Source organism: Salmo salar, chromosome ssa09, assembly GCF_905237065.1.
Source record: "Salmo salar chromosome ssa09, Ssal_v3.1, whole genome shotgun sequence".
Classification (NCBI taxonomy): domain Eukaryota; kingdom Metazoa; phylum Chordata; class Actinopteri; order Salmoniformes; family Salmonidae; genus Salmo; species Salmo salar.
In genome coordinates, this window is record NC_059450.1 from 77969255 (window position 1) to 77994846 (window position 25592).

General features: G+C 47.3%; 1 protein-coding gene across 3 annotated transcripts in view; it reads left to right on the plus strand.

The window, feature by feature from the left end:
- LOC106611956 (slit homolog 3 protein) overlaps nt 1-25592 on the plus strand; it is a 458837-nt gene that overhangs the window by 415082 nt on the left and 18163 nt on the right. For all 3 annotated transcript variants that reach the window (XM_045724040.1, XM_045724037.1, XM_045724038.1), the window contains 6 exons: nt 1991-2088; nt 3870-4009; nt 10071-10164; nt 10817-10954; nt 11796-12036; nt 24714-24844. In XM_045724040.1, the coding sequence (XP_045579996.1) occupies nt 1991-2088; nt 3870-4009; nt 10071-10164; nt 10817-10954; nt 11796-12036; nt 24714-24844 (842 nt within the window). The remainder of the gene's footprint in view (nt 1-1990; nt 2089-3869; nt 4010-10070; nt 10165-10816; nt 10955-11795; nt 12037-24713; nt 24845-25592) is intronic.

Consider the following 25592-nt stretch of genomic DNA (forward strand, 5'->3'; position numbering starts at 1 on the left):
CTTGTTGTTTGTGTACATGGATTTTATAAGGTTGTATGTTTTTCCCCCAAGACCACTTTCCATCAATTTGTTTAGCAGATACTCATGCCAAATTGAGTCGAAGGCTTGTTTTAAATCAACAAAGCATGAGAAGACTTTGCCTTTGTTTTGGTTTGTTTGTTTGTCAATTAGGGTGTGCAGGGTGAATACGTGGTCTGTTGTACGGTCATTTGGTAAAAGCCAATTTGTCATTTGCTCAGTAAATTATTTTCACTGAGAAATTAACTAGTCTGCTGTTAATGATAATGCAGAGGATTTCCCAAGGTAGCTGTTGACGCATAACCCACGGTAGTTATTGGTGTCAAATTTGTCTCCACTTTTGTGGATTGGGGTGATCAGTCCTTGCTTCCAAATATTGGGAAAGATGCCAGCGCCAAGGTTGATGTTGAAGAGTTTAAGTATAGCCAATTGGAATTTGTGGTCTGTATTTTTTATCATTTCTTTGAGGATACCATCAACACCACAGGTATTTTTGTGTTGGAGGGTTTGTATGTTGTCCTGTAGTTCATTCAATGCAATTGGAGAATCCAGTGTCACGGTTGTCGTCGGCTAAAGTGGACCAAAACGCAGCAGGAATATGTGCACTCATCTTCTTTTATTTGGTTAAGAAGGAGAACCAAAAATAAACACGTACACCAAAAGAAACACAACGACAAATAAACAGTCCTGTAAGGCCATAAGCTATACATGGAACAATCTCCCTCAAACACTAAACCAAACACATACCCATATATAGGACTCTCAATCAGAGGCAACGAGAAAACACCTGCCTCCAATTGAGAGTCCAACCCCAATTAATAAAATATAGAAATACAAAAGACTAGACAGAACATAGAAATACACTAACATAGAACAGTACCCAAAAACCTGGAAATAATAAATCAAACACCCTACTAAATAAACCACCACCCTGAACCACATAAAACAAATACCCTCTGCCACGTCCTGACCAAAATAAAAAACAAATACTCCCTCTACTGGTCAGGACGTGACATCCAGTGTGTTCTGGTAGTCTTTAATAGCTGATTCTAAGATTTGTAATTGATCATGTATATGTTTTTGCTGTTTGTTCTTTGTTATAGGGCCAAAAAGATTAGAGAGATGGTTTACCCATATATCTCCATTTTGGATAGATAACTCTTCGTGTTGTTTTTGTTTAGTGTTTTCCAGTTTTCCCAGAAGTGGTTAGAGTCTATGGATTTTTCAATTACATTGAGCTGATTTCTGACCTGCTATTCCTTCTTTTTCCGTAGTGTGTTTCTGTATTGTTTTAGTGATTCACCATAGTGAAGGTGTAGGCTCAGGTTTTCTGGGTCTCTCTGTTTTTGATTGGACAGGTTTCTCAATTTCTTTAAGTTTTGGCATTCTTCATCAAACTATTTTTAATTGTTGTTTATTTCTTCGGTTTTCTGTTTGACATTTTTAGATTTGATAAGGAAGCTGAGGTCAAGTATACTGTTTAGGTTTTCTACTGCCAAGTTTACACCTTCACTATTACAGTGGAACGTTTTGTCCTGGAAGTTGTCTGAAAGGGATTGATTTGTTGTTTCCTAATTGTTTTTAGATAGGTTTCCACACTACTTCCCTTCCATCTATAGCATTTCTTAATATGAGTGTGAGGTTCTTGTCTAGTTCTGACATTTAGGTCACCACAGACTAGTACATGTCCCTGGGCCTGGAGATGATTGATTTCCCCCTCCAGGATGGAGAAGCTGTCATTAAAATATGGGGATTATAGTGGGGGGATATAGGTAGCACACAGAGGACATTTTTCTCTGCTGAGATAATTTATTTTTGAATTTGAAATGTAAAATGTTCCTTTTTTGATTTATTTAATAATTGATTTATTTAGTAAGGTCTGCTAGCATACCCCCTGAGTCTCTTCTTTGTTTCACCCCCCCCCCTCTCTCTCTCTCTTCCCCTCCCTCCCTCCTCCCTTCCTCCCTTCCAGGGACAGAACTGTGAGATATCCATCAACGCCTGCATCAGTTTCCCCTGTGCCAATGGAGGGACCTGCCACGTGATCCCAGGCCAAGAGGACCAGTTCAGGTACCCACAACCCACTACTCTCTCTACACACCAGACAGAGAGGCCGTCTGAAATGGCACACCATTCCCTATATAGTAGGCACAGACAGAGGAGTAACATGCAGGCAGCAGTGTTGTTCCAGTGTGCGAGTGACTCGATGAGAGCCCATGGTCCATGGTGGTGATGTTCCAGTGTGTGAGTGACTCGATGAGAGCCCATGGTCCATGGTGGTGTTGTTCCAGTGTGTGAGTGACTCTGTGAGAGCCCATGGTCCATGGTGGTGATGTTCCAGTGTGTGAGTGACTCTGTGAGAGCCCATGGTCCATGGTGGTGATGTTCCAGTGTGTGAGTGACTCTGTGAGAGCCCATGGTCCATGGTGGTGTTGTTCCAGTGTGTGAGTGACTCTGTGAGAGCCCATGGTCCATGGTGGTGTTGTTCCAGTGTGTGAGTGACTCTGTGAGAGCCCATGGTCCATGGTGGTGATGTTCCAGTGTGTGAGTGACTCTGTGAGAGCCCATGGTCCATGGTGGTGTTGTTCCAGTGTGTGAGTGACTCTGTGAGAGCCCATGGTCCATGGTGGTGATGTTCCAGTGTGTGAGTGAATCTGTGAGAGCCCATGGTCCATGGTGGTGATGTTCCAGTGTGTGAGTGACTCTGTGAGAGCCCATGGTCCATGGTGGTGTTGTTCCAGTGTGTGAGTGACTCTGTGAGAGCCCATGGTCCATGGTGGTGATGTTCCAGTGTGTGAGTGACTCTGTGAGAGCCCATGGTCCATGGTGGTGTTGTTCCAGTGTGTGAGTGACTCTGTGAGAGCCCATGGTCCATGGTGGTGTTGTTCTCCATCAGGCTTGGGGCCAGACCACTGCCACACTCTCCTCTCTTTCATTGTTCACTGTTCGGCCTTTAAACACCAACTAACAAACCCTAGCTCTCTCTCTGCCTCATCAATGATCCACATGTGGGATCTCTCCTCAGCCTTTTGATATAACAGATTAAGGCTTTACAGCAGGACCTCACTACACAGCCTGTATCTGTTCTAGCTATGCACCGACACAAAGGTTAATCTCCTTGAGTCACTATGATGTCACTCTTTCCAGGGGTCGCAACCTTGAGGCCTCTTACAGGAGCTTTGTATATCCCCCTCTCTGCTTCCAGCCCCCCAGTCAGTCCCTCTGGAGAACTGTAAAGGACACCACAATCGTTCATCTCCTCAGGGTCATGTTCAATCAGAAGCCGCTGGCCTTCAAAGAACAACAGGCGTTTGATAAAGCCACTCGTCTCACCAGTGATGCTTATCTCTCCTTGCTCTGCTGAGAGCCTGCCCGCCACGCCGCACCCATGATGCCAACCCTGTGCCACCCCGCCCGCACAGCACAGCAAAGCCAGCTAGGGCAGGTGGGCATAACAGACAAGAGAGAGAGCGACAGAGCCAGTGTGATGCCAGAGTCAAACGGTCTACCGATTCCACACGACATTTAGTTATAGCTTGATGAATGCCCTTCCACATAGGAGCTTACAAGGACCCACGTCTAATTGGAGTTATTGAATTCACAGACAGACCTGATTACATTACATTTTCAAATGTCACTGGAGTTCTACCCTTGTTGTTATTCAAATTGAAGTGCAGATCTTAGGCTTTCAAAGGGCATTAGTCCTTAATAGAGGGGCCAGGGCCACAGAGCAGAGGGCATCTGGAGCGTGAATTTGAAGTGAAGTGGAATGAAACCCAGTACACTTCCATGACTCTGGCAGTGTCCTAACTAACTATCTGTGACTGCTATCCTGTCTCTCTCCTCCCAAGCTGTACGTGTCCTCCTGGGTACGAGGGTCTGCAGTGTGAGGTGAACCCTGACGACTGTGAGGACAATGACTGTGAGAACAACTCTACCTGTGTGGACAGCATAAACAACTATACCTGCTTCTGCCCCCCAAACTTCATAGGTATGACACGTATTTTATCAAAATGTCGAATATACATGCAGACAAATGAATTCATGCAGAGAGTGGAATAATAGCCTACTACTAGCCTCATAATTTAAAAAAATACATTGATGTTATTTAGCGGGTCACAGATCGGCTCTCGGAACAATTCTATGTGGGTGGGTCGGGAGGCGAAGAAGAATCTGTCCTGAAGTCGGGTATCGAGTGGGGCTCAGAATTGATGTGGCAGTGGAGGGTGGGAAGGGGTTACAGTAGAATTTTCTATTCTACTGTAATACACTTCTTATCCTACTGTAATACACTTCTTATCCTACTGTAATACACTTCTTATGCTACTGAAATAAACTTCTTATCCTTCTGTAATACACTTCTTATCCTTCTGTAATACACTTCTTATCCTACTGTAATACACTTCTTATGCTACTGTAATACACTTCTTATCCTACTGTAATACACTTCTTATCCTACTGCAATTCACGTCTTATGCTACTGTAATACACTTATGCTACTATAATACACTTCTTATGTTAGTGTAATACACTTCTTATCCTACTGAAATACACTTATTATCAACTAATGTTGTTATATTGACCACCCTAAAAAATGATACAACCACGTGAGCTAAAGGTAAGCTTAAACATATACAAAATCCTAAGCTCCTCTGCACTAAAACTGCACCTAAATAAACCAAATAATATATTTTTATCTGCTAGTCTAAAATGGACAGTTTTTCTGAATTGATCTGAAATTGCTCTTTGGAATGACAATGCAATCACGTCGGAGCAAAGAGCCAAAGAGGAGGGGGGGGGGTCTGCACAGTCCAGTGAGTTCAGCCCAAGCACAGTGCAGTTCTGAGTGCAACCAGCCAGTATTGTTGAGGTTCTCTCTGCAGTGCGCATGTGGGGTAGCAGCTGTGGGCATCTCCTCAGTCGGGCATCATGGGCGGTCGCTGCCATCACCTGCCTGTCACAAGGAAGGGAGGGTGCTGATCTGAGCAGCTGCTCCACGCACACCAACCCTGTCATTACCACCGCATGCCTTGTAGACCTGGCCGTGCCGCGTCCACCCCAGGCCCAGCCTCCCCTGGGACCAGAGCACAGAACACAGAGGGTCTAGAGGCTGTCAGCAGAGAGGCAGCCAGTAGAGCAACACCCTGCCAGCCAGCCTGCCACACACAGCTAACTCCCCAGTGTGGGCATGTGGGCCCCTGGGCCGGCGGCTTGCAGCGCCATGCGGCCATGTGAAGAAGCGGTCACAGGCCGGCTCCAGGGGAAGTCCATAGGCTAACCCAGCAATTAGACGTCTGTGTTCTCCAGAGAAAAAACAAAGACTGTGACTACATGGGTGTAGACTAGAGAGAGAAAGTATCTTGCTGGCCTGTGGACCAGGACCATTAGACTAGAGAGAGAAAATATCTTGCTGGCCTGTGGACCAGGACCATTAGACTAGAGAGAGAAAGTATCTAGCTGGCCTGCAGACCAGGACCATTAGACTAGAGAGAGAAAGTATCTTGCTGGCCTGTGGACCAGGACCATTAGACTAGAGAGAGAAAGTATCTTGCTGGCCTGTGGACCAGGACCATTAGACTAGAGAGAGAAAGTATCTTGCTGGCCTGTGGACCAGGACCATTAGACTAGAGAGAGAAAGTATCTTGCTGGCCTGTGGACCAGGACCATTAGACTAGAGAGAGAAAGTATCTTGCTGGCCTGTGGACCAGGACCATTAGACTAGAGAGAGAAAATATCTTGCTGGCCTGTGGACCAGGACCATTCGACTAGAGAGAGAAAGTATCTTGCTGGCCTGTAGAACAGGACCATTAGACTAGAGAGAGAAAGTATCTAGCTGGCCTGTAGACCAGGACCATTAGACTAGAGAGAGAAAATATCTTGCTGGCCTGTGGACCAGGACCATTCGACTAGAGAGAGAAAGTATCTTGCTGGCCTGTAGAACAGGACCATTAGACTAGAGAGAGAAAGTATCTAGCTGGCCTGTAGACCAGGACCATTAGACTAGAGAGAGAAAGTATCTTGCTGGCCTGTAGACCAGGACCATTAGACTATAGAGATAAAGTATCTAGCTGGCCTGTGGACCAGGACCATTAGACTAGAGAGAGAAAGTATCTAGCTGGCCTGTAGACCAGGACCATTAGACTAGAGAGAGAAAATATCTTGCTGGCCTGTGGACCAGGACCATTCGACTAGAGAGACAAAGTATCTTGCTGGCCTGTGGACCAGGACCATTAGACTAGAGAGAGAAAGTATCTTGCTGGCCTGTGGACCAGGACCATTAGACTAGAGAGAGAAAGTATATTGCTGGCCTGTGGACCAGGACCATTAGACTAGAGAGAGAAAGTATCTTGCTGGCCTGTGGACCAGGACCATTAGACTATAGAGATAAAGTATCTAGCTGGCCTGTAGACCAGGACCATTAGACTATAGAGATAAAGTATCTTGCTGGCCTGTGGACCAGGACCATTAGACTAGAGAGAGAAAATATCTTGCTGGCCTGTGGACCAGGACCATTAGACTATAGAGATAAAGTATCTTGCTGGCCTGTGGACCAGGACCATTAGACTAGAGAGAGAAAATATCTTGCTGGCCTGTGGACCAGGACCATTAGACTAGAGAGAGAAAGTATCTTGCTGGCCTGTGGACCAGGACCATTAGACTAGAGAGAGAAAATATCTTGCTGGCCTGTGGACCAGGACCATTAGACTATAGAGATAAAGTATCTTGCTGGCCTGTGGACCAGGACCATTAGACTATAGAGATAAAGTATCTAGCTGGCCTGTGGACCAGGACCATTAGACTAGAGAGAGAAAGTATCTTGCTGGCCTGTGGACCAGGACCATTAGACTAGAGAGAGAAAGTATCTTGCTGGCCTGTAGACCAGGACCATTAGACTAGAGAGAGAAAGTATCTTGCTGGCCTGTGGACCAGGACCATTAGACTAGAGAGAGAAAGTATCTTGCTGGCCTGTGGACCAGGACCATTAGACTAGAGAGAGAAAGTATCTTGCTGGCCTGTAGACCAGGACCATTAGACTAGAGAGAGAAAGTATCTTGCTGGCCTGTGGACCAGGACCATTAGACTAGAGAGAGAAAGTATCTTGCTGGCCTGTAGACCAGGACCATTAGACTAGAGAGAGAAAGTATCTTGCTGGCCTGTGGACCAGGACCATTAGACTAGAGAGAGAAAGTATCTTGCTGGCCTGTAGACCAGGACCATTAGACTAGAGAGAGAAAGTATCTTGCTGGCCTGTGGACCAGGACCATTAGACTAGAGAGAGAAAGTATCTTGCTGGCCTGTAGACCAGGACCATTAGACTAGAGAGAGAAAGTATCTTGCTGGCCTGTGGACCAGGACCATTAGACTAGAGAGAGAAAGTATCTAGCTGGCCTGCAGACCAGGACCATTAGACTAGAGAGAGAAAGTATCTTGCTGGCCTGTGGACCAGGACCATTAGACTAGAGAGAGAAAGTATCTTGCTGGCCTGTGGACCAGGACCATTAGACTAGAGAGAGAAAGTATCTTGCTGGCCTGTGGACCAGGACCATTAGACTAGAGAGAGAAAGTATCTTGCTGGCTTGTGGACCAGGACCATTAGACCCTGGGAACGTTATGTTAAGGAGGGAGGGAGGAGGATGAGGCAGAGGATGGGAGAAGGTGTGGGAGGGGGAGGGAGAGGCGGGGGAATTCGATAGGTGGCTTTCCAATTGGCTGGTTGGTTGACCCTCTGAGCCTCTACTGTGTGAGATGACCAGCCTCTCTTCTCCTCTGTTGCAGCCATTAAGAGCTATCTTGACCTCTGTTCTCTCAGCTCTCTGAGTGACAGGGCAGAACTGCTCTCAGTGGGTGAATGTAGAGAGAGTGTGTGTGTGTGTGTGTGTGTGTGTGTGTGTGTGTGTGTGTGTGTGTGTGTGTGTGTGTGTGTGTGTGTGTGTGTGTGTGTGTGTGTGTGTGTGTGTGTGTATGTGGTGCCTCTATCTGTGTTAAGTGGTCTGGACCCTCCTGGTTAACAGGACAATGAGACATCTATAAATCTTCCACTCTCTCTTTCTTCCTTTACAAGCTGACAGATCTGACATGGGACATGGTCAGTCTCTTTCTTCCTTTACAAGCTGACAGATCTGACATGGGACATGGTCAGTCTCTTTCTTCCTTTACAAGCTGACAGATCTGACATGGGACAAGGTCAGTCTCTTTCTTCCTTTACAAGCTGACAGATCTGACATGGGACATGGTCAGTCTCTTTCTTCCTTTACAAGCTGACAGATCTGACATGGGACAAGGTCAGTCTCTTTCTTCCTTTACAAGCTGACATGGGAAAAGGTCAGTCTCTTTCTTCCTATACAAGCTGACAGATCTGACGTGGGAAAAGGTCATTCTCTTTCTCTCTACCCACCTTCTCTGGATTTCTCCTCATGTTATTTTTCCCTGTTTCCCCTGTAAAACAGAACTACTGTTAGCTAGATGGGAAATTATTTATTTTTCATATCGAATACGGTACATATTGATTCTCATTTAGCCAATGACTTTCAGGTCTTAGCACCAATCGAAACCAGAGCCAGGCCTGAGCAGTGAGAACAGGCAGACTCAGACATGAGCCAGGCCTGAGCAGTGAGAACAGGCAGACTCAGACATGAGCCAGGCCTGAGCAGTGAGAACAGGCAGACTCAGACATGAGCCAGACCTGAGCAGTGAGAACAGGCAGACTCAGACATGAGCCAGACCTGAGCAGTGAGAACAGGCAGACTCAGACATGAGCCAGGCCTGAGCAGTGAGAACAGGCAGACTCAGACATGAGCCAGACCTGAGCAGTGAGAACAGGCAGACTCAGACATGAGCCAGACCTGAGCAGTGAGAACAGGCAGACTCAGACATGAGCCAGGCCTGAGCAGTGAGAACAGGCAGACTCAGACATGAGCCAGGCCTGAGCAGTGAGAACAGGCAGACTCAGACATGAGCCAGGCCTGAGCAGTGAGAACAGGCAGACTCAGACATGAGCCAGGCCTGAGCAGTGAGAACAGGCAGACTCAGACATGAGCCAGGCCTGAGCAGTGAGAACAGGCAGACTCAGACATGAGCCAGGCCTGAGCAGTGAGAACAGGCAGACTCAGACATGAGCCAGGCCTGAGCAGTGAGAACAGACAGACTCAGACATGAGCCAGGCCTGAGCAGTGAGAACAGGCAGACTCAGACATGAGCCAGGCCTGAGCAGTGAGAACAGACAGACTCAAACATCACCATAGAAACCCAATTGGACTGGATTTCCTCTGTAATGCAGCGGGCTGTTGGGGATGCGGGCAGGCTTCCCCAAGGCTCCACATTGAGGCTGCAGGATGAGAGAGAGGCAGAGGAAACAGACCTGGCAGTAGATAGAGGGCGATAGAGGGAGGGAGAGAGAGAGAGAGAGAGAGAGAGAGAGAGAGAGAGGGTAAAGGAGTGGAGGACAGGCCTGTGCTGTGAAAGCCTGGCTGAGCCCCAGCCACCCCACTGTTAGAGGAGCGGATCTAGCCAAGCAGGTGGACAGAGACAGAGGGTTTATTGAACCTGGCCAGGCAGTGATTTAGTGGATTCCGATGGGGCCTTGCCTGGGCAGGAAAAGCCCTGTATTCCATGCAGATTACAGCACAATATAATACATGTGTTTCAACCCCCAACCCCCACTCTATGGGAGAGTGGAGCAGGCCGGCAGTATAAACATGACCCAACTGTTGAATGCTGAGAAAGCCATGATGGTGCCTTAGGGAGCCATCATAATACAATGGGACAAATCACAAAACACTCAACATTACACACAATCCCATGCTCGTATATATACAATGCACTAGAATAATCGCACAATAAGCCACTAAGTCAAATCATGACAGACATTAGCTAGTCTTATGTATATCGGAAAATGACGTTTCAGGCCATGAACTCACCATCTCTCTATTATCTTGTGTGTGTGTGTGTGTGTGTGTGTGTGTGTGTGTGTGTGTGTGTGTGTGTGTGTGTGTGTGTGTGTGTGTGTGTGTGTGTGTGTGTGTGTGTGTGTGTGTGTGTGTGTGTCTTCCCAGGGGATCTATGTGAGGAGGGAGTGGACCCCTGTATGCAAGGCTTTGACCCCTGCCAGCATGACTCCAAGTGCCTCCCCCTCACCAAAGGCTACAGGTGAGTGACATGCAGCTCTCAGATGGGGGCGAGACTAAAAAAGGTCAGAAGTCACCAGAGGCAGCCACACCTGTCGTCAGGACAACCTGTTCTTTTCTGTTCCTCCAACATGTTAATATCCTGTTCTGTTCTGTTCCTCCAACATGTTAATATCCTGTTCTGTTTTCTGTTCTGTTCCTCCAACATGTTAATATCCTGTTCTGTTCTGTTCTGTTCCTCCAACATGTTAATATCCTGTTATTTTATGACAGAGGAAAACAAACGCTAGTGTACGTGACTGTGCTGTTTAAAGGCACAGTTTTTCTATGTTAGAAAGAGCAAGAGAGTGGGTTTAAGGTAATAAAGAGAGTTCAGTCACAGCCAGAAAGAGGAACTGTTCAGCGCCAGTTGTTAAGAGTACATTTATATAGTGAGTTCAATACATGAAGTTCCCTCTCAGGAAATAAAAGTTATTGGATTTGAATAACAGTTAAGTGTTCAGAGAGAATTGAAATGTAATTGAATTGAGAAAGAGAGAGTAGAGAGAGGGAGAAGGGTGGAGGGAGAGAAAGAGAGAAAGAGAGAGAGAAAGAGTAGCGAGAGATAGAGAGAGATGGAAAGAGAAAGAGACTATTTCCTTTGTAACATTGTACCTCTTTATTTCCTGTGTCAGGTGTGAGTGCCTGCCAGGCTATGTGGGCCAGCACTGTGAGCAGGACTACAACGACTGTCTGGAGAACAAGTGTCAGCACGGGGCCGAGTGTGTGGACGCTGTCAATGGATACACCTGCGTGTGTAAAGAGGGCTTCAGGTGAGTCCACACGCAGCACAGACACACACACGCACAGGCTGATCTTACTGCAAAGGCTGACGTAGGCTCAGTGCCGCAACAGCGTCAGGCCAGCTGCAGAGCACACACACACACACACACAGAGTCAGATCACACACACACACACACACACACACACACACACACACACACACACACACACACACACACACACACACACACACACCAGACTGTGAGAAGCTACAGATGGTGCTTTATTATCCTCCACTTGGCTGTCTAGTCTGAGGCGTGCAGTGCAGGATGGTGCAGGATGGTGCAGGGTGGTAAGGGTGATGTGAGGCGGTGTGGGGCAGTGTGGGGTGTTGCTTGGATGTGCGGTGCGGGGTGTTGTGGGGTGGTGCAGGGTGGAGCAGGGTGGTAGGGCTGGTGCAGGGTGGTGCAAGGTGGTGCAGGGTGTTTCGTTGCAGTGTGGGGTGGTGCAGGGTGGTGCAAGGTGGTGTGGGGTATTGCGTTGCAGTGTGGGGTGGTGCAGGTTAGTGCGGGGTGGTGTGGAGTGGTGCTGGGTGGTGTGCGGTGGTGCAGGGTGGTGTGCGGTGGTGCAGGGTGGTGTGCGGTGGTGCAGTGTGCTGGGTAGTGTTTGGTGGTGCTGGGTGGTGTGCGGTGGTGCAGGGTGGTGCAGGGTGGTGTGCGGTGGTGCAGGGTGGTGCAGTGTGCAGGGTGGTGTGCGGTGGTGTGGGGTGTGGGGTGGTGCAGGGTAGTGCAGGGTGTGTATAATCATGATGGGAGGGACCATGGTGGAGTGTGTGTGGCAGCTTAATTGAGTGTGATATTAACCCACACATCTGTCTCTGTCATCCTGTAGTGGTCTGTTCTGCGAGAACCCTCCCCCTATGATCCTGCTGCAGACTAGCCCATGTGACCAGTCAGAGTGTCAGAACGGAGCCCAGTGTCTAGTGATGGCTGGGGAGCCTGTGTGCCGCTGTCTGCCTGGCTTCACCGGAAACAAGTGCCACAAGATCGTTACCGTCCACCTGCTGGGCAAAGATGCCTACCTGGAGCTGTCCAGCGCCAAGATACGCAACTCTGCCCACATCTCCCTACAGGTACTGTACCATCTCTAACCCCTGACCTCTAACCTGTAACACTGCCCACATCTCCCTACAGGTACTGTACCATCTCTAACCCCTGACCTCTAACCTGTAACACTGCCCACATCTCCCTAAAGGTACTGTACCATCTCTAACCCCTGACCTCTAACCTGTAACACTGCCCACATCTCCCTACAGGTACTGTACCATCTCTAACCCCTGACCTCTAACCTGTAACACTGCCCACATCTCCCTACAGGTACTGTACCATCTCTAACCCCTGACCTCTAACCTGTAACACTGCCCACATCTCCCTACAGGTACTGTACCATCTCTAACCCCTGACCTCTAACCTGTAACACTGCCCACATCTCCCTACAGGTACTGTACCATCTCTAACCCCTGACCTCTAACCTGTAACACTGCCCACATCTCCCTACAGGTACTGTACCATCTCTAACCCCTGACCTCTAACCTGTAACACTGCCCACATCTCCCTACAGGTACTGTACCATCTCTAACCCCTGACCTCTAACCTGTAACACTGCCCACATCTCCCTACAGGTACTGTACCATCTCTAACCCCTGACCTCTAACCTGTAACACTGCCCACATCTACCTACAGGTACTGTACCATCTCTAACCCCTGACCTCTAACCTGTAACACTGCCCACATCTCCCTACAGGTACTGTACCATCTCTAACCCCTGACCTCTAACCTGTAACACTGCCCACATCTCCCTACAGGTACTGTACCATCTCTAACCCCTGACCTCTAACCTGTAACACTGCCCACATCTCCCTACAGGTACTGTACCATCTCTAACCCCTGACCTCTAACCTGTAACACTGCCCACATCTCCCTACAGGCACTGTACCATCTCTAACCCCTGACCTCTAACCTGTAACACTGCCCACATCTCCCTACAGGTACTGTACCATCTCTAACCCCTGACCTCTAACCTGTAACACTGCCCACATCTCCCTACAGGCACTGTACCATCTCTAACCCCTGACCTCTAACCTGTAACACTGCCCACATCTACCTACAGGTACTGTACCATCTCTAACCCCTGACCTCTAACCTGTAACACTGCCCACATCTCCCTACAGGTACTGTACCATCTCTAACCCCTGACCTCTAACCTGTAACACTGCCCACATCTCCTTACAGGTACTGTACCATCTCTAACCCCTGACCTCTAACCTGTAACACTGCCCACATCTCCCTACAGGTACTGTACCATCTCTAACCCCTGACCTCTAACCTGTAACACTGCCCACATCTCCCTACAGGTACTGTACCATCTCTAACCCCTGACCTCTAACCTGTAACACTGCCCACATCTCCCTACAGGTACTGTACCATCTCTAACCCCTGACCTCTAACCTGTAACACTGCCCACATCTCCCTACAGGTACTGTACTATCTCTAACCCCTGACCTCTAACCTGTAACACTGCCCACATCTCCCTACAGGTACTGTACTATCTCTAACCCCTGACCTCTAACCTGTAACACTGCCCACATCTCCTTACAGGCACTGTACCATCTCTAACCCCTGACCTCTAACCTGTAACACTGCCCACATCTCCCTACAGGTACTGTACCATCTCTAACCCCTGACCTCTAACCTGTAACACTGCCCACATCTCCCTACAGGTACTGTACCATCTCTAACCCCTGACCTCTAACCTGTAACACTGCCCACATCTCCTTACAGGTACTGTACCATCTCTAACCCCTGACCTCTAACCTGTAACACTGCCCACATCTCCTTACAGGTACTGTACCATCTCTAACCCCTGACCTCTAACCTGTAACACTGCCCACATCTCCCTACAGGTACTGTATGACCTTTCACCCCTCACCCCTGACATCACTGTGGGTTTGTCTGTAATGACACCCTATTCCCTATGTAGTTCACTACGTTTGACCAGGGCCCAGACCCAGACCCAGCCCTCATTCACACAGACACAATGACATCTATCTAGTTAGGGCTGAAATTGTCTTGTTTCAACAGTCACCTTCTATATCATAGCCCTATGAGTCTGAGTAGTCCAGCTGTCTCCCTATAACTGATCATACGTCCCATAATGTCATACTCTACCTCATGCACCATTATCAGAAATGGATGACAGCACGTCAGGTTAATAAGAGAGAGAAAGAACAGTCTCTCCTCAACACCTTGTCTTGAGGATTAAGTAGTGAGTTGTACACACTAGCCCCCATCAACGCAGCACTTAAACTATAGAATATAGCACCCTTGGGAAAGGTATTAGAGGGATATTTTTCTTAAGAGGCTAGCATAAAAAAATCTCTCTCTTTGCATCCCAAATGGCACCCTATTCCCTATGTGCACTACCTTTGACCAGAGCCCATAGTCTGTAGTGCACTACATAGGGACTAGGGTGCCATTTGGAACGCAAACTCTATTATTGGGGCTCTCAGCCAGCCGCCTGGCTCTGAGCTACCACCAGACACCACAGGGACGGTGGGACGGTGACATTATTATAATGTCACCTTTTGTTCACTAGCATGAATAATGTGGCTTGAGGGGATATGTATTATGGTAATAGAGTGTCGGCGTGGCGACCGTTATCAGCCCAATCACTGGCAGTGAGTCACGGCCGGCGGATCGCATCTTACCTCCAAATGAGCTGATGTGCTTGTTGGCGAGGGGGCACGCTAATGTTAATTAAAAATACTGAGGTAAAAATAAAACACTTGGTCTTAATCTCTGTGTTAAAGGTGACAGCATGACTTTGAGTATTGTACGTAGCTAGGTTAGGTAGATACATGGCCAAGAGGAAATGGAGCTGGCCCATTCCAAGACGCTGCTGGAAATCAAAAGCAGTGTTGAGTTAGTACATTCTGCCTCAGTTTTAGACACGATACATGAAACAATGTGGAAAACATAATCTCAAGTTATGCTTTGAGTTGTAAGCCACTCTATGTTGCATACTAAGCAAAGTAACCATCTCCTCATGCTATATGTTTCCATTTCAAATAGAGTAACTACAGAATGGTTCCTTCAGGTTTCCATCCAATTGGTGACAGAGTTTCATGTGAATACGTTAGAATCTGCGTGAAGAAGATATGCGCATTTTGCCACCAGTGGTGTTTCCACCAAATTGACTTTTTGCAGATAAAAATCACTGCGTGAAGATGTAGTGCTCACTAAATGTACTTTTGAGGAAGTTTTCATGCACCGAATAAAAATCTAAAGTTTAATATGTTTCCATCACATTTTCAACTCTACCGATAGTTTTGTCACAAGCAAATGTGTCCACTCTGGTCTGGGCACGTACGCTCTAGCCAACAGCTCTCAGATACAGTGTGGGTATAGTCTACATGATGACATTATTATGGATAAGAGCGAGAATATTTGTATAAGTCAAACGGCAGCCAAGCATCGATCGTCATGTCGCCAGAATAAGACCCTCAATATTTATTGGAAAGGAGCATCAAGATCACAGTACACTCAACACTCTCTCTCGCTCTCTCCAATTTGCTTTATTGGCATGACCTAACAATGTACATATTGCCAAAGCTTACTTTGGAGATTTACAATACTAACATAATTAAAATAATACAAAATCTATATTGTCAACCTTGACAAAGGTAACAACAATAATCAAGGGTCAAAATAACCATACGTTGAACAATAACAGTAAGCATAGAGGACATGAGCAGGTTGGTTGGTCTGTCAGACACTGTCCCCCATCTTATGGCAGGCAGCAATGTAGTGCGCTGTCAACCCACAGCTCTCTGTGTCCTCCCCCAACAGGACAGGTAGCCTATTCTTATCAGAGAGGTCTTTGAAACCTTGAATAAGGGTTTCAAATTTGGGGAAATTACACTCTCTAATTGTTGTATATTTTTTAAATTTTGTCAGGAAATACAGCTCTGTCTCGGGTTCTGCTGTGGTGCAGTTGTTGCACAGCCTTTCCTCTACAGGGAGCCAGGTTTTCCTGTGTACCCTTCTCAATGACAAGGCTGTGCTCACTGAGCCTGTACTTTGTCAAGGTTTTTCCTAAGGTTTTGATCAGTAACCATGGTCAAATAGTTTGCCACGGTGTACTGTCGATTTAGGGCCAGATAGCACTGCATTTTGCTTTGTGCGTGTGCTTGTGTTTCCCAATAAGCAATGTAGTTTTGTTTTGACTGTGTTGTAATTTGGTTTATTCTGATTGATTGGATGTTCTGGTCCTGAGGCTTCGGTGTGTTAGAACAGGTTTGTGAATTCAGCCCCAGGACCAGCTGGATGAGGGGACTCTTCGCTCAGCTCTTGGCATTGCAGGGCTTGGTAATGATTTGAGATATGTTTTACCCCCTACACCACTTTCAATAACTTTGTAGAACAGTCCTGTATGCCAAATAGAATCAAATTCTTTTTGGAAGTCGATAAAGCAAGCGTATATTTTGGTATTATTTTGGTGGACATGTTTATCTATCAGGGTGTGTAGGGTTGTAAATATGATCGGTCGTGTGATGTTTTGGTATAAATTCAATTTGTCTTTTACTCAAGATATTGTGCTTATTAAGGAAGTTTAGAACTCTTACATTTATAATACTTCAGAAAATCTTCCCCAGGCAAATTTGACACCAACATTTAAATGTTGGGGTCAAATTTGTCTCCGTTAATAAAGATTGGGGTCATGAGTCCACGATTCCATATGTCAGGGAAATAACCTACACTCAGAATCAAATTAAACAGTTTTAATATAGCCAATTGAAATTGTGCACGAGTGAATTTGAGCATCTCAGTTAGGGTGCCATCAGGTCCGCATGCTTTTTAAATTTGAGGGCCTGAAGTTTCTTATAGAGCTCCTGGCCAGTACTTGGGGAGTCCAATGGATTTTGATTGTCCTTTATAGCTTTTTCTAATCCATTCAACTTCTTATGAATTTGGCGTTGTTCTGTGTTTGCATCAATTTGAACGGTGTTGTAGAGTGTTTTAATATGGGTTGTCCATATGTCAACATTTTGTATTGCCAATTCCTCTAGTTTCGATTATTTATTTTTTTCTCCAATTTTGCCAGAAGTTGTTTGTGTTTATGGACTCCTCAATTAGTGTCACAGGTGTAGCCATGTTGAATAGACCAAATCGCAGCGGGTATGTGGATACTCATATTCTTTTAATGAAAACACGCAAAGCATCCACAGGGAAAACAATAAACACTACTCACGACAACAGGAACAGTTTTGCAGGCTCACAAAAACAACTGCCCACAACCCCAAAGAAAAACACACTACTATATAGGACTCCCAATCAAAGGCAACTCAACACACCTGCCTTCAATTGGGAGTCCAATCACCAACACAAAACACACAAAAACCCTACCACGTCCTGACCAAAACTAATACAATTGCTCCCTCTGCTGGTCAGGACGTGACAGTACCCCCCCCCCCCCTCAAGGTGCAGACCCCGGAATGCACCTTACAAAAGAAAAATCCCCAATACCCCAACAAAACCCATAAACAATAACCCCTAAACAATAAGGGAGGGAAGGGAGGGTGGCTGCCGTCAACGACGGCACTGTGCTACACCCTCCCTCCCCAACCCACCTATCCTGGAGGTGGCTCAGGTGCGGGACGTGGACCTCGCTCCACCTTCGGCGTCGCCCACTTCGGTGGCGCCGATAGCTGCGCCGGGTAGACGGGCCGCTCGGGCTGACCCTGGCAGACGGACCGCACGGGCTGGGCCGGAGGACAGGCGGGCCGCTCGGGCTGGGCCGGAGGACAGGCGGGCCGCTCGGGCTGGGCCGGAGGACAGGCGGGCAGCTCTGGCGACTCCTGACTGGCGGGCAGCTCTGGCGACTCCTGACTGGCGGGCAGCTCTGGCGACTCCTGACTGGCGGGCAGCTCTGGCGACTCCTGACTGGCGGGCAGCTCTGGCGACTCCTGACTGGCGGGCAGCTCTGGCGACTCTTGACTGGCGGGCAGCTCTGGCGACTCTTGACTGGCGGGCAGCTCTGGCGACTCTTGACTGGCGGGCAGCTCTGGCGACTCTTGACTGGCGGGCAGCTCTGGCGACTCTTGACTGGCGAGGCTGGGCTGACGCACTAGACGCCTGATGCGTGGGGCTGGTACCGGACGTGCCAGCCTGGAGACACGCACCTCCATGCTAGTGCGTGTAGCGGGAAACACCGGACCGTAGAGGCGCACTGGCGGTCTTGAGCGCAGGTTTGGCATCACCCCTTCAGGCTCGATGCTTACTTCACCCTGGCACATGCGGGGTGCTGGTACTGTGCCTACCGGCCTGAAAATCCCAGGCATCACCACAGCCCCAACCCCAAAGCACGGGACCTGTCCAGTCTGTCTCTGCCCTACAAGGGTACGGGGAGCTGGCCTGGGGCTCCAATCTCGCCCCGCCAAACAGCCCTTGTGCCCCCCCCCAAAAAAAAATATTGGGGCTGCCTCTCGGGTTCCCTTAACTCCCTTAACTTGTCCTCCCAGAATCTTCGCTCCTCCTGCCAAGTCCATCCATCCACGCTGTTCTCCTGTGGCTCCCTCCTCTTCCGCTGCTTGGTCTTTTGTGGTGGGTAGTTCTGTCACAGGTGTAGCCGTGTTGAATAGACCAAATTGCAGTGGGTATGTGGATACTCATATTCTTTTAATGAAAACACGCAAAGCATCCACAGGGAAAACAATAAACAGTACTCACGACAACAGGAACAGTTTTGCAGGCTCACAAAAACGCAGTGCAAAAACAACTACCCACAACCCCAAAGAAAAACACACACTACTATATAGGACTCCCAATCAAAGGCAACTCAACACACCTGCCTTCAATTGGGAGTCCAATCACCAACACAACACTTAACACACAAAAACCCTGCCACGTCCTGACCAAAACTAATACAATTGCTCCCTCTGCTGGTCAGGACGTGACAATTAGTGTCAGCTGCTTGCTGTTGTACTATGCTTTTTTGGTTCTGAGTGTAAGTTTATAGAGTTTTAAAGTCTCACACTAATGAAGGCATAATTCACCATTATTTGGGTCTCTGTGCTTTTGGTTTGATAGTGTCATATGTTTATTCCTTATCATTTTACAATCTGCATCAAACCAGTTGTCATCTGTGGTCTTTTTTGGTTTGTTTTTTATCCATTTCAGTTGTGCTTCTTTTGCCGTTTGCCTGAATATATTGTTGATGTTTTTTTACTGCTAGATTGATGCCTTCTTTACTGTGAGTGGGTGTGGTATACAGAAAGTTATCTAAGAGCTTTTGAATTACTGGTTGCTTGCTTTCTGGTATTCTTCTGTGCTGTTTTGGGCCCATCTGTATGAATTTCTGATGTGGTACAGCTTACTGGGCTGTGAACGTGTGGTTGTTTCCATGTCTGTTCTTTTGAGGAACAAGGTAATTTGGCTGTGATCAGACAGAGGTGTTGGTGGCTTGACAGTGAATGAGCTGAGAGAGAAAGGGTCAATGTCTGTAATCATATAGTCTACTGTACTGTGGTCAAGAGGTGAGCAATCGGTGAATCTCCCCAAAGAGTCCCCCTGTAACCTACCATTACAAACCCAGGCTTCGACAGAGCTGCAACAGATCACTTCCGTTTTTGTTGATGGTGCTGTCACTGTTGTTACTATGAGGGAGATGAAGACAGTTAGAAACCAAATGGCCTGTAATAAAGCTGTCCCCTCGTGTGGTCGTTAGATCAGGTAGTGTTCCTGTGCGCGCATTTGTGTCCACACAGATGAGCACATTTTTCTGGGCCTGGAAATGGCACGTCTCTCCCTCAAGGGTGGGGAAGTTCTCCTCTGAATAATATGGGGATTCTGAGGGGGATACATATTGCGCAAAGGAACACATATTTATCTGTCAGTTTTAACCAAATGTGATATTTACCCATTTTTAGGGGATCACTTTCGATTTTGTAGTTCGGATTTGGACCAAATGATCAATCCTCCAGAGTCTCTGCCTCTATTGACAGGGCTGTGTTTCTGTGACGGCACAATTACCTCTCTGTAGCCTGTGGGACAGTGATTGACAATGTCTGCCTTACACCATGTCTCCTGCAGAATGATGATGTCAACATCTTGAAGTGCTAAACTCTTCAGTCCAAAGGTTGATGAGTTTAGGCCCTGAAAGTTCCACATGCTAACTGATAGCGATTTCATGTCACTATCAGTTAGTATAGCGACAGTAACAGTAACAGTCAGAAATACAGTAACTACTAACTATTAAGTTGGTAACAGTGAGATAAACAGCACAGTCAGAAATACAGTAACTACTAAGTTGTTAAGGGTGAGATGAACAGCACCGTCAGAAATACAGTAACTACTAACTACTAAATTGTTCTAAGTGAGATGAACAGCACAGTCAGAAATACAGTAATTACTAACTGCTACGTTGTTCAGAGTGAGAAACAGCAGTCAGAAATACAGTAATTACTAACTACTAAGTTGTTCAGAGTGAGATGAACAGGATAACAGCAAACATGAGTTCTCTTTTTCTGTTTTCCTTCTTCCTATTCATTGAACAAGTAAACTTTTTTTACAATAGCCGTTTGTGTGTGTGTGTGTGTGTGTGTGTGTGTGTGTGTGTGTGTGTGTGTGTGTGTGTGTGTGTGTGTGTGTGTGTGTGTGTGTGTATTTAGTGCAGATGTATTGGAGGAGCTGTTTAATTTCACTCAGTCCTACAGAGTTTTCCTGTCATCTGAGGCCCTCCGCGTAGCTGCGCTGGTCCTGTTGTTGGGCCCTGTGGAGTGAAGGGGGGCCAGGTCTGGGCTGGGGGACTGCCTCTCTGGTCTGGTAGAGGTGGTGGTCTGGTGTGGGGTAGTAGGCTCTGGCTGCGCCGATGGAGGGGGTGATGCTCTGGTTGTGGGTGGGGCCTGTGGGGAGCGCTGGTCTGGTGGGGTGTTGAAGGGGCCTGGGGCTCCTTGGTGGTGCAGTGGTCTGGTAGGAGTCTCTGGGTGGTCCTCTGTCCAGTGCGGCATGGGGTGTTTGTCTACAAAGTGCCACGTCCTTTAGAGACTTGGCAAACATCCCTACTGTCTGCTTCCTAAGGTAGGAGTGGTCGTGCAGATGCTCTGGGGTGATTGTTGGTTGGTGAGCAACATGCACATTCCTGAGTAGGCCACACCCTCTGGTGATGTCAGCATTGAGGGCTCCTGAGAGGCGCAGCGGTCTAAGGCACTGCATCTCAGTGCGAGGCGTCACTACAGTACCTGGTTCGAATCCAGGCTGTATCACATCCGGCTGTGTTTGGGAGTCCCATAGGGCGGCGCACAATTGGCCCAGCATCGTCTGGGTTTGGCCGGGGTAGGCCATCATTGTAAATAAGAATTTGTTCTTAACTGACTTGCCTAGTTAAATAAAGGTTAAAGAAAAGAAAAAGAAAATAAAAAATATTGACTTTCTGAATGGTACGGGATGAAAGTCTATGCAGGGCAGCAAAGCGGAGATGGTGATATGGGAGTTGGGGAACCACTCAGAGGCCCTCTCTGCTACTCTGTTGACCAGGCTGCCTACCCTCTCCTGCTCCTCTCGCAGGTTGTTGGTGCCGGTGTGAATAATAATGTGGCCTGGTGTGCCAAAGTCAGGCTGGAACAGGATGTGGAGTGCATCCTGTGTTTTTGGGTACCATATTTTGGACACGTTGTAGTGGGGGAAGAGTTTATCCTTTTGGATGAATTTCCCATTTGAGTCAATGAGGATGGCCACCTCAGTGGGTTTTACCAGAGTAGGGGCTGGCGTACACAGGGCCTGTTTACAAGGAGGGGTATGTGGGTGTATTTGGGGGGGGTTCTCTCTGTAGTAGGTGTCCCCATGCGAGCCTCCTTGTTGACTGGGGGTGTGGGTAAAGGGTGGTCGTTATGAAGGGGGGGTTGTGGGTAAAGGTGGGTCAGTGGGATTGTTAGGGGTGATGAGCGGCTGCAGCTTCTTTCTAGGAGTCTCTACAGTCTGTTCTCTGTGCTGCAGCACCCACTTGATGACAGACAACTCCTTTGCCATCTCCTCCTTTACCTGCACCAGCTCTCGCCTTTACCTCCTCAAGCGCTGTGGTAAGCCTCTCTCTCAGCTACAGGACAAAGTTTTTCAGCTGGGTCCTGCACTGGTTGATCTGGTCCTGTAGAAGCTCTATGTCTGGGCTGGAGGTGGTGTAGCTGAAGGCTGCTCATGATTTCTGTATGATATATGATTTAGCTGTGCAGGAGGGTGTCTTTGCATACCACACTATGCAACACAATCATAGTTACAGATCTATGGACTGACACGGAAGCTTTATGAGCCAAAGTTTACATGTGCTAGGACAAAATGTGAAGCCATAGTGAGTAACGTGTTAGCACCATGGGCAAATACTTTGGTAGCACAGGACCTAGACCAGGTTGAATTTGTGTCCCTGTCCATTGATGCGTCGAATCATGGACATGTAAAGCTGCTGCCAATAGTAGTCAGATATTGTAAGATATATGATGGTAGCACATCTGTGGAAACAAAACTGCTTGATTTTGTTGAATTGAAAGGAGGAAATTGCAGCTGAGGTCCTTGTGGTCATCACAAAATTTTACCTGGAAAACAAAGTCGTGTCATTCTCTGCCGACAACACAAATACCAACTTTGGAGGACTGAATAGGCTGGGGAGTGTCAATGTCCATACCAAAGTTAAAAATGCTCTGCAGCAGGAGGTGATTGGCTTAGGTTGTCCTTCCCACATCATTCATAACACGGCCAGATCAATTTTGGATATGATTCCCCTTGATGTTGAGTACCTGCTCACAAAGATATTTGGATATTTTAATATTTTCACCGTCAGACTAGAAAGACTGAAGAGCTTTTGTGAGTTTGTTGGCCAGGAGTACCATAACATTTTAGGACACAGCAATGTTTGCTGGCTGTCCATGCTCCTTGCTCTAGAAAGAGTGCGAAAATGTATGTACCATTGAAATCCTTTTTTCTTTCTGAAGACAAATGCCCTGTTGTCCTGCGAACAATGTTCGAAGATCCACTGACTGAACTTTGGCCTTTGTCCATGGAAACTTGACCGTATTCAGTGACACGATCAAGATGCTTGGAGGCCAGGACCGCTGTGCTGTGGAGTCAGCTGCAATTCTGAGAAACGTTGAGGCAAAATTGACTGCAAGACGTGATGACAACTTCATTCCAGTTTTGGTCAGAGGACTTCTGAGAGAGCAAGAGGAAAATGGAGAAATGTCTAAAGAGAGCTTTCTCAAAACATCCCAATCATTCTTCACTACGGCTGTGAACTACTTGCAAGCATGGGGAAAGCACACAGATAATCTAAAAGATTTACATGGTCTCCTTTTAAAAAGGCAACCTCTGCGTGAAGAAGGCAGCAGCCACATTGCAGGAAAAATTCCCCAATGTGACCATCAATTTATTTATTTTTGTATTTATTTCACCTTTATTTAACCAGGTAGGCAAGTTGAGAACAAGTTCTCATTTACAATTGCGACCTGGCCAAGATAAAGCAAAGCAGTTCGACAACATTAATGAGGATGCATTGTTTGACGAGGTTACTGGCCTGCAAGAGTTCCTAAAAGGGGATCACTTGAAGAATGGAAAACATCTGAGACAATAGTCAGAGATGGAGCACGGTGGTTACCCACTTCAAAGAGAACGACATCCCACACACTAACCTGGCTAGATTAGCATCTGTTGTCATGTGCTTACCTGGAAGTAATGCACCAGTCGAGAGAGTGTTCTCCAAAATGAATGATCTATGGACAGCAGCAAGAAACAGGTTCACTGTTCCTACCATCAAGACCATGCTTATTGTGAAGACAAACTTCAACCTCCCCTGCCAGGAGTTCATGGAGAAGCTGGCCAAAGACAGAGCAATCCTGAAGAAGATACATTCTTCTGAGAAATATACAGATTAGGTTGGTATAAGTATATTATGTAGTTACCAATCTCATCATCATCTAATTTCTTTATTATGTTGTTAAGTGTTTCACATATACTATTGTCTCTGTTTTTTTTCTATTTTGCTCATGTTCTCTTCTGCCCTTATTCTACCCAGACTACCAGGACCACTGAATGGCTGTTCAGATCGGACAGTTCTGTCTTGTCTGTAGTGTTTCTGTAATATAGTTGTTTTCTCTGTCTATCACAGTGTGCCTGTTAGACTAAATACATGAAACCTGAATTGTCCCCCATTTTTATTTCATAGATAATAACATTGGATATTTTAATTATATATTGACCGCCGAACTGGAAATGTCTCCAGTTTTCATTTCAGAAATCTGGTCACGTTAGTGTAAAATAACAGGTTTGTAACAGTCCTGTTGTGTGAGCAGCCGGAAAACAAAGTTTCCGGGTTCTCCCTCTGAAATCTGTGTTTAAAATTGATTCTTCCCTTCTCAGATTTGATTTCTGCAGGAAATTAAAAAAAGGGGGGAAAGTTTCTCGGTCTATGCTGCTGCTAGCGCTGCCTCAGTGGCCATGTTGCCATGGTTACCACAAGTAAACAGTTGGAGCTAGCTAGTAAGCTAGCTAACAAATTAGAATTTAGCTAGCACGATTAAGATTTGTCTTTTAACTCACACTCTGTCAATCTTTTCCTCCTGTGTTGATCTTCAGTTGTACAATTTGATTACAATATTAAATTTGAAAAAATACATAGGTAATCTCACTCTTAACAACCAGAAAGTTATAAAAAGTATGGAGCTGTTTGTCTACATTACTGCCTCTCTCTATCTCTCGTCTGTCTCTCCAGGTGGCTACAGATAAGGACAATGGTATCCTGCTCTACAAGGAGGACCATGATCCTCTAGCCCTGGAGCTGTACCAGGGACACATACGCATCATCTACGACATCGCTAACTACCCCCTGACCACTGTCTACAGGTCAGCACACACACACAGATTAAACATCATTATAATGGAGTAATGGAGGTGAGAAAACAGTGGAGGGGTCATCAGGGGGAACTCTGGGAAACGAGTTAGTGTTGCACGAGGGCTTATATCAGCCATAGCACTCCTTGGGACTTGTGAGGATGGGGAAGGAGAGTGGCTGTAATTTGAGCCAGTCAGCCATAACAGAGCAGGGGAGGGAGGGGGATTTGAAATCATATTCACCTGATCCTCCCTCAGCCCCATAACCAGCCCCAGCCTTAGCTCCAACCCCAGCTCCAACCCCAGCTCCATTCCCAGCTCCAACCCCAGCTCCATCCCCAGCTCCATCCCAAGCCCCAGCCTTAGCTCCATCCCCAGCTCCATCCCAAGCCCCAGACTTAGCTCCAACCCCAGCTCCATCCCAAGCCCCAGACTTAGCTCCAACCCCAGCTCCAACCCCAGCTCCATCCCAAAGCTCCATCCCCAGCTCCATCCCCAGCTCCATCCCAAGCCCCAGACTTAGCTCCATCCCCAGCTCCGTCCCCAGCTCCACCCCCAGCTCCCGCCCCAGCTCCAACCCCAGCTCCAATCCCAGCTCCAGCCCCAGCTCCAACCCCAGCTCCATCCCCAGCTCCAACCCCAGCTCCAACCCCAGCTTCCATCCCAAGCCCCAGCCTTAGCTCCATCCCCAGCTCCATCAAGCCCCAGACTTAGCTCCAACCCCAGCTCCAACCCCAGCTCCATCCCAAGCCCCAGACCT